We start from the raw sequence: 10,032 nt of genomic DNA, 5'->3' as shown, positions 1-10,032 counted from the left end.
CACGGTTGACTTAATGGATGAAAAGAGATGTCAAATTAATTACAAAATATCATTCAACAATCCTTATGTATTGTAATAACGCTGTCACAATGTACCAATTAATCTGCATCAGGAAATGCGCCATGATGTTCATGGCACATGTTCGCTATAGCTCTGAGTTATATATTTCATGGGCACGTTGCTCCTTTCATTTGTATTCAAGGGATATGTTGGACTTGATACTTTCAGGCACTTATACACAGAGAAGAGTGAGTCACAAGCCTGAGGCCATCTCCGAAAACACTGCAAGAGAGATACAGGGAACAGATGGACATTTTAATTTCCTGTCTCTTCTCCAGCAAGTCCCTCAGGTGTTTGGCTACTGCACTTGCAAAAAAAAAAAGAAAGTCCACTGCACTGATGTTCAAGGTTTCAAAATGTGATCTCTGAGAATTGCAGTTCTGTGCCGTCCCTCACTTATTTAAGCCCACCATGCTTTCACTTAGATCCCAGGGGCGTTTGGCTTCTTGACAATTAGCAAAGCATTTTCCAGACACACCCTCAACCTCGGGCGAGCATGTCAGGTACAGTGGGGTTTGAGCACCCTCCAGTGGGCTTTTGAAGAACAATCAAGAAGCCAGTAAGAAAAGAGGCTTAATCATCAGGGGAATATGGACCTGCTGACCTAGCATGGTCCTTGGGATACACGGAGTGAGGGCATTTACCCTGGTACCATCCAGACTGCGGACCAGCTTGTGGGTGAAAAGCAGGTTAGCAAGATTGCTCTGGCTGTAGCAGAAAGCTTTTTTATGGTTCTATTCACTGTTCAAGTCCTCGAAGTTGATGTTGCCATACTTGTAGAGTTTGGAGTAGACCACGATGATCCGGCTGGGGGAAGACTACTTCAGCAGGTCCAGCAGGAGGTGGGAAAGAAGGAAGTGGCCCAGGTGGTTCACTTCAAGTTGTATTTCAAAGTCCTCTTCTGTCTTACTTAGTTCTTACTTGCCACACATTTTCCACTTATTATTTTCACATGTATGAGCTTGCGATTCACCACAAATGTTTCCCAGAGGTTTGCAGCTCTTCACCTGCAGCAAACCTTTGGCGACAATAAAGAGTTTGCCAGAACTCTTAATTTTTATTAGGGCATATCGCTCATAACCTATAGGTAAAAGCTAAAAATGTAAAGTTATGACTATAATGAAAAAAAAATAAAAAATACAGAAAATGACAGATTGTAATACCCTTAAGTCCTCTGGCAAGCAAGAACCATGGACACTGAAAGTGCTCCCTTACAAAAAAATCTAAACTAGCCGCAAACTTGCAGCAAATTTGCCGTTCGTTATTTTCACAAGCAAATGAGCTTTTTATTCAGCACAAATGTTTGCTACAAGTTTGTAGCTCTACGCCGGTAGTGGTGAACCTACGGTGCCTCAGTAATCAAAACCAACAAGTACAACCCTACCAATTTTATACCATGATCAATGGAAACATGTAAGTGCTTCACGCTGCAACAGTTTATTTTATTAACAATAACTGCTTACTGTACTACGGTTAGGGACAAATATGAAATATAACCACATTTCAGCACACTGGAAAGCTTGTTTCAATGAGACGTATGCTCACTATACAGACCTTAATCATCAAAACGTTAACATTACTTGTCATGGTTGACATGGATTAATTTAACCATTTACTCATTACTTGACCGTTTGTGCTATTTTTGCGTTGACTAATCCATACAACGTGCACAGACTTGAACGATGTGAGGTCCAAGTGTTTGATGACAATCTCTCCCTGATCCAGACCGGCTTGATTCTTGATGTCCTGTGCCGCCTCCTCAGCCCTCTGTTTGTCCCATCACACTATGATCACATGGGTCTGCAGTTTCAGCAGCTCCGCCACCGTCACCTTTCCGATGCCACAGTTCGCCCCGGTCACTATCACAGTCTTTCCACGCATTGTACTGGCAGGATAGGTCAATCATTTTAGCATCTTCCACCTGAAGAAAATTCTTTGTGCAATGAAGTTGACCCCACCATCAAGGACATCATCAGTGCAGACTGTGGAGAAATACTAGTCACAACATGCGTGTGGGGACTGTGAACAATATTACCCACAACACACTGCTTTATTGTTGTTGAAATTTGAAGGCTAAGCACAATAGTCTGGTTACAGAAGTAAAAATCCCATTCATATATCCTTTAGACCAATGCTTCACAAACCTTGTCCTGGAGTACCCCCAACACTGCACTTTTTTGATGTATCCCTTATTTGGCACCCCCAATTCTGCTCATGGAGCCTCAACTAATGAGCTGATGAGTTGAATCGGGTGTTTTAGATAAGGGAGGCATCCAAAACATGCAGTGTTGGGAACCTCTGCTCTAGAACAGTGTTAGCCAAATTGGGGTACACATAACCCTTGGGGGTACATGAGGTGACAATGGGGGTATGCACATAAAATTCATCAATAAGATTTCATCACTGTCTATATAACATTCAAACCCAGTTCATGTATTTATCACTTGCAAAAATAATTTTGTGTGCCCTCTAGTGTAGAAACACCAAAATTGTTGTGTCATAAAGGTCAGAAAATATGCAATGAAATAACATATCTTTTGCGGTTAAAAAGAAAAGCATCTACTCATGCGTCACACAAGTATCTTTTTTCGCCAGCCTAGCACACTGCTAAAATGTATACTTCACTGTTTTACCAGACGTCCACTATTTTAGTTTAAAACGTAATTTGTGTTTCAGGTTAGATGCATAGAGAGTTTTTGATTCTGATGGTATAAGTTCAAAAGCTTTGATGACATGTGTCAGACAATTTTCCACATTCACAAGCAGTAATTTTCACTCACATTTGCTTACTAGAGACCTGTTTTTACATTGTTGCATGATGTTTTTATGCAAATGAGCTCAACCTTGCTAACAGTGTCAAATGTGACATAAAAAGCACCTTGAGCTAGCTGAATACGCAATTGCACAGATACTTACCCACTATGCTCAAAGTCGGCCGGCATTGCCGTACCTGCAATGATGTGCAGTTCCAGGCACAGAACCAAATGCTATTCTTACATACCGCAATGCTAGGAGAGGGGAATTTTTAAGTTATGCAGTTATATTATATCAAGTGTCTACCATCTCAATCGAAGCCATTTAGTCAATATGAATATGATTAATATAACATGTACAAAACATGTACAAATATAACATGTTTAATATAAGGGAGTAGTTTTACAAAGATAATTGGGTTAAATATACATATTTAAAAAATACCTTGTATGAATGTCATCTATGCATTAGAGAAGGTGTAAGCGAATGGATTTTGAATGTTTGGAGGGGTACGGCACAGTAAAAAAAAAAACGTTTTCAATGATAACTTATTAACCTTTAAAACTGACCTACTGTGAGTTTTGAAGTTGTTCATCTATGATATATGCTTCTGTTGAAGCCATCCGTCTGTGTTATCTCAACTTCAGTGTTTAAAAATCGTGTTTGATGGCGGAATTCATGGTTAACAACTACATTACCCATGATACAGCAGAGAAAGATCCAACAATCAGAGAACCGCATCCAACGAAACCCACGAAAGGTGGAGGGAGGGACCAAGATGGCCACCTGAACTGACGCTTTTTATCAAGCTCTTCATCACAATAAATAAATATGTTATTCTAACTTGATTGAGAAACAATTTTTTTTATTTATAGTGCTGTCATGTTATCTTATCACTTTAAGTGATTTTTAATTCACTTTGAATGGGTGGGAAGAAAAGAAACCGAAATTTAAACTCATCTTCGAATCAAGATAACGCTAGTGACAACATGCTACTTACATGCTAGTGGTCATGACTACAGTCAAAGCTGTACTGAAGGGAATGTCCTAGAAGAGATGTTTTTGGATGAAAAGGAATTTCCGAAGTTACCGCTGACCCCGAATGAATCGCCTGCAGCGAAGAAGAAAACAATGAAGTCCGTTAAGGGTGCTTGTTCTAATGCTGATGTTATCGGCACATTGTCCCAGCTTATCAACGATAGGTCCGATTGCATTGAAAAGCTGGTGAGTGGCAATACTGAGAGAATTGATGAGCTGAGTAAGAAAGTTGACGATGCTTTTGCTGAAATTAAAGAAATGGAGAATAAGATGTGTAAGATGGAGGGTCGTATACTTGCTTTGGAAAAGCCAGTCAAAATGCTTGAATAGCGAATGGATGAGATGGAATCTTACTCCAGACGGTGGAATCTAAGGTTGTATGGCATTTCAGAAGATGAGGATGAAAATGTACATCTGCAGGCCATCAAGATCTGCAAAGCTGTTTTACAAGAAGATTCAGGGCGGCTCTCAGAAACGATTGACATCGCACATCGACTGGGCAAGAAAAACGTTGCTGATTCCCGTCCACGACCCATTATTCTTCAGTTTACATCATGATGAGAAATGAAATCTGGAAGCGGGCTAAGACTTCTGCCTTTCTCCAAGCTAATGGCCTTCTCTTCAAGGAAGACCTCTCAAAAGGTGATCGTGAGAGGCACTCAAAACTATGGCCATTGGTGAAACAGGCACGGGATGTGGGAAAAATGTCTTTCTTTGCGGGAACTTGTGCGTTTATTCACGGAGAAGGAGAAATCAAGATATTAACACTTTTAGCTTTAATAACCAGTTCATCCAGTAATAAATTGAAAACCTTTATGCAAAAATACAATCTGATTGATGTTTGGAGGGAGATGCACCCTAGTAAGAATATTTATACCTGAGCAATAAAAATGGCACAAGGCAGTCTCGCATAGACTTTTGGTTGGTTGCAGGTAGCATTCCAAAGGAGAATGTTTTAGTAAATATTCTTGTTACTCCCATAACAGACCACAAGGCAATTTGTATAAATATTAGATTCTCCTCTTTTGTAGATCCACATCGTAGTTCTTTTTGGAAAATGAACATTTATTACTTAAGGTATGATTTGGTTAAATTAGAACTTAAAAAATTATTTCTTTACATTGGGATTTGGCACAAAAGGAAGGAGCATTTGGTAGATATTGGGAACTTCTAAAATATGAAGTTGGTAAGTATCAAGGTCCTATGGTGGTTTGCATTCTAAACTCGATAGAATTTCAGAGGAGCTAGTTGTGTCTGAAATCACCTCTCTTTCTATGGTGTCTCCTGACAGGCTCTCACTTGTGGAGAGATTGCAATTGATTGGTCTACGTTATAAATTAGATGATATTTATGAACGTAAATCAAAAGGGGCCTTTGTCAGATCAATAGTTAAGTGGTTAGAAAAAGGTGGAGCGGAGGGGGGCATGGCCGGGCTAGAATGTTGCACGCCCGGTCCCCAATCGGCCTGATGGGGCGTGCGAGGGATAAAGGCAGCCGGTGATGATGGTTCAAGCGAGAGAGAATTACGGGCATGTCCATCATGTGTGTGTTTATGTTTGTGCTTTTGGTTTAAGTTTTCATTAAATTATTATTTATATTGACAAGCCGGTTCTCACCTCCTCCTTGCCCATCTTAACCCCCTTACACTCATATTTTTTCAATCTTGAAAGACAGTGAGGTAAACATAACACAATTCCCCACCTGAGTGTAAATGGTCATGTTACTGATGATTATCAAACTATTTCTCACTTCTGTCATAACTTTTTTGCTAATCTTTATAAATCCAACTATTGTGCTGATACTGCCATTTCCTTTTTAGATTCCTTAGAAAGTGTACATTCAATTAGTGCTATAGAAAAAGATTTTTGTGATCAGGATATACTCTTAGAAGAGGTAGCTGATGCTATAAAACATCTCAAATGTAACAAGACACCTGGCAATGATGGCATTACAACAGAATTATAAACTATAAACAATTCTCAGATATTATTGCCCCTTTTCTTTTGAAAGTATTTATTGAATGCATTTAAAACCACAAACTTCCTCCCAGTATGACTTAAGGAGTAATTTCTCTCATTCCTAAACAGAACAAAGATTTGCTTTTTATTGACAATTGGCACCCAACAAGTTTATTAAATAATGATTATAAGATTTTGGCTCACATACTTTCCAAAAGAATTAAAAATGTGCACGATTCTATAATAGATGAGGCTCAATCTGGATTCATAAATGATAGACATCTAGTTTAGATGTTTTAGATTATTCTAGCCTAGTTTCTGATGATGGTTTTCTTCTCTTTTTAGATTTTTATAAAGCTTTCGACACTTATGAGCATACATTTATTTTTCAATGTCTTGATCAAGTTTGGATTTGGAGATTTCTTCTGTAGTGCCATAAAAACTTTATACATGAATGGCAATAGTTCTGTGTTCCTAAAACATGGTGCAACCCACCGTTTTGAAATTTCAAAGAGAATTAAGCAGGGCTGCCCCATTTCACCTTACCTTTTCCTTCTTGCTGCTCAGCTTCTTTGTACTCACATAAAAACTATCAATCTGAAAGGAGTAGCTATTGCTGAAGGAGAGGTGATCATCAGTCAGCTTGCTGATGACACCAACCTCTTTCTTAGGGATGCTATGCAGATCCCTTTGGCAATAAATTTGATTGAGTTTTTCTCCAAAGCCTCGGGCCTGCATTTAAATATTCAAAAATGTGCGCTTTTGGCCATAAACAATTGCAATGACCCCTTTATTCATAATATTCCTGTGAAAGAAAAAGTTTGTTATTTAGGAGTTCATATAGTGAAGGACCAAAAAGAAAGATGTATTTTTAATTTTACATTTACATTTACATTTATTCATTTGGCAGACACTTTTATCCAAAGCGACTTACAAAAGAGGAAAACATAAGCGAATCATCTTAAGGAGACAGTGGTACAAAAAGTGCCATACTACAAAGTTTCACTATCATCAGAATAGTATTCAAAACAGATTTAAGTGCAACAAGAAATGTAAATAATATTTTTTTTTTTAGTGACCGGTAAGTGCTTTTGGAAACGATGTGTTTTTAGCCGTTTTTTGAAGACAGAGAGTGAGTTAGCTTCCCGGATTGAGTTGGGAAGGTCATTCCACCACCGCGGTATGATGAAACTGAAAGTCCGGGAAAGTGTTTTGGTGCCTCTTTGTTTTGGTATGATAAGGCGACGTTCCTTAGCCGACCGCAGGCTTCTGGTGGGAACGTAGCTCTGCATAAATGTTTTTAGGTATGCTGGAGCAGACCCAGTGACTGTTTTATATGCCAGCATCAGGGCCTTGAATTTAGTACGTGCATGAACCGGCAGCCAGTGGAGAGAGACAAAGAGTGGTGTAACATGTGCTCTCTTAGGTTCATTAAAGACCAGACGTGCTGCTGCATTCTGGATCATTTGGAGAGGTCTAATAGCACATGCAGGAAGGCCTGCAATGAGAGAGTTACAGTAGTTCAGTCTAGTTATGACAAGGGACTGAACGAGCAGTTGTGTGGCATGTACAGAGAGGAAGGGTCTTATCTTTCTGATATTGTAGAGTATAAATCTACATGATCTTGCAGTCTTTGAGATGTGGTCTGTGAAATTTAGCTCATCATCAATGGTTACCCCTAGATTTCTGACCGTTTTGGAAGGCGAAACTGTAGTTGGACCCAGCTGCATGGTGATGTTGTGTTCAACAGCAGGGTTGGCTGGAAAGACAAGGAGTTCGGTCTTGGCTGGGTTGAGTTGAAGGTGGTGTTCCTTCATCCAGGCTGAGATGTCTGCCAGACAGGCAGCGATTCGAGCAGTCACTGTGGTGTCGTTGGGCTGGAAAGACAAGTAGAGTTGCGTATCATCAGCGTAGCAGTGGTAAGAGAACCCCTTTCGGATAAAATTCAGAAGAGATTTAACCAGTGGCTACAAAGAGATCTCTCTTTGAGAGGTAGGGTAATTCTTACAAAGGCTGAAGGCCTCTCAAGGCTTATTTATGCTGCTCAATCTGTTCATTTGAAGCCAAAGTTGGGTAAAGTTATTGACCAGATACTCTTGAATTTTCTGTGGAAAAATTCTATTCATTATCATGATATTAGAAAATCCGTAATGAACATGAATGAAAAGGGTGGTCTTAATTTTTTGGATTTTAGCACATTAAATTATACCTTTAAAATTAATTAGTTGAAACAGTTTAGAAAGAACCCAGGGTCTTTATGGAACTTTATTCCCAATTATATATTTGATAAAAATATTTTGTTAGTCAGTCAATCAATTCTCAAGGGTTGTTGTTTTCATATAAGGAATTTCTAGATCATTTTCAGTTTCCTGTTTCTCCCAAAGAATTTGCAATAGTGATGGGTTCAATCCCATCATGTGTTCTTGTTTTATTGAGAGATGCTAAATCTGTACTTCCAGTGTCTTTGAGTTTGGTTAATAACCCTGTTGGTAAATTGTGTTTTGCTTCACCCTACAAAAATAATAAGAGATCAGTCCGTTCATTATTCCAGCAGGAAATTATTACTTTACCACCTGTAACTGCTTACTGGAATAATGCAGTAGGTAATATCTGTTGGAAAAAAGTGTGGATGCTTCCACATCTCTTCATTTTAACCAATAAAGTAAAAGAGATTTCTTTTAAAATAATTCACAAGTGCTACCCTGCAAACCACTACATAAAAACGTTCAAAAAGTATCTTTCCTCCAGTTGCTCTTTCTGTGTCAACTCTGATGAAACTGTAGCTCATCTTTTTTGGTTTTGTCCCTTTACTAAAATGTTCTGGCAAGATGTTTTAGGATTTATTAGGAATTAAATTCTTAATGAATGTGTGTTGTATTGGAAGGATGTGGTACTAGGCTTTGTTGATTATGATCAATCTAAAAAAGGTCATTTGTATGTAATTAATCTGATCTTGTTACTCGCCAAGTTCCACATTCATAAATTGAAATATCTAAATGCTAAACCTCTCTTTCTTCTTTTTATGAAAGAACTTGAAAAATACCTAATTTCAATTAAATTGTCTGAGAACAGAAAAGCCTTAAATACATTATCTGTTTGCAATACTTTTCCTTTTTTCAGTGTCATGTAATTCTCATAATATTCTTTTCTTTTTTGATGTATATTTTGTTATGTATTTTGTTGTTGGCTGTTACTTTTTACTGTACTGTTTTGAGAATCACAAAAAAAAAAAAAGAAACCAGCGACCGCGCGCTCCCATTACGCATTGCGAATAACGTAATCGAGTGGGTGTCTCTTCACCCTTAAAGTCGCCATGAAACAGAAGTTACTACTGACTTTAGTGGTGGTGGTGTAGTGGTCTAAGCACATAACTGGTAATCTGGTAATCAGAAGGACGCTGGTTCAAGCCCCACATCCACCACCATTGTGTCCTTGAGCAAGGCACTTAACTCCAGGTTGCTCCGGGGGGATTGTCCCTGTAATAAGTGCTCTGTAAGTTGCTTTGGATAAAAGCGTCTGCCAAATGCATAAATGTAAATGACTTAATTACTCAATTAATTGTGATGGATTTCTGAGTGAAATGGCTTATCAAACTAGAAAAAAAAGTGTAGTGTGGTGACTTTGTTTACATTAGGATAAGGTTGGAGCTGTTGTGCTACAACAGATGAATGTGAAACAAGTAGAAGCTAATTTGTCCACGTTTTGAATCATAATACAGTAAGCATAAAGCATAAAGACTAAAGAACACTTACTTGAGTGGTATGTCCAAGAAACCTCCATCTGCAGAAAAATATAAATAGACTCTAGCGAGTTTTCTTTTGTCCAGCTTCAGAATCAGCGTGTCATATTTAAAAGTCATCATTCCTATACCCTATTCCATACAAAGACAATTACCCTCCATTGTGATAGCTTCAGAGATCTGAAAGGTGATAATGGTAAAGCAAAACAAATTTTTAGGTGATTCTTATTGTAAAATCTGTTTGGAATTGACCCTAGAGCTTGGATTGTGCTCCTTTCGAAGTACCCTGCGAAAGCATGATGAGCGCCAGTTAGAACAAAGCCAGACACTCTAGGGGGAGGGAGTGTTCTCATTTGATTGGACAAAGTTTCTCAGGCACTACGTGTCGTTATGACTGTGCCTCGGTCAGTCAAGCTGGAAGAGAATGTCTGCTGATTTGAAATGCTTGTATCTTCTGAAAACAAATGTTGTCAGCATTTGAAA

At 38.6% G+C, this 10,032-nt stretch overlaps 1 protein-coding gene across 1 annotated transcript; it reads right to left on the bottom strand.

Annotated features, from left to right (window-relative positions):
- Window positions 1–452: 452 nt before the first annotated feature.
- On the bottom strand, window positions 453–9,814 carry rdh14b (retinol dehydrogenase 14b). The gene is given in 3 exon segments (XM_052095431.1): window positions 453–1,061; window positions 1,723–2,042; window positions 9,563–9,814. Coding segments are annotated over 2 exon segments (828 nt in total). The 5' UTR covers window positions 1,942–2,042; window positions 9,563–9,814.
- Window positions 9,815–10,032: the final 218 nt, after the last annotated feature.

Source organism: Xyrauchen texanus, chromosome 28 (genome assembly GCF_025860055.1).
Source record: "Xyrauchen texanus isolate HMW12.3.18 chromosome 28, RBS_HiC_50CHRs, whole genome shotgun sequence".
Lineage (NCBI taxonomy): Eukaryota > Metazoa > Chordata > Actinopteri > Cypriniformes > Catostomidae > Xyrauchen > Xyrauchen texanus.
Note: the sequence above shows the minus strand (reverse complement) of the source record. Positions and strands in the feature narration are given on the sequence as shown.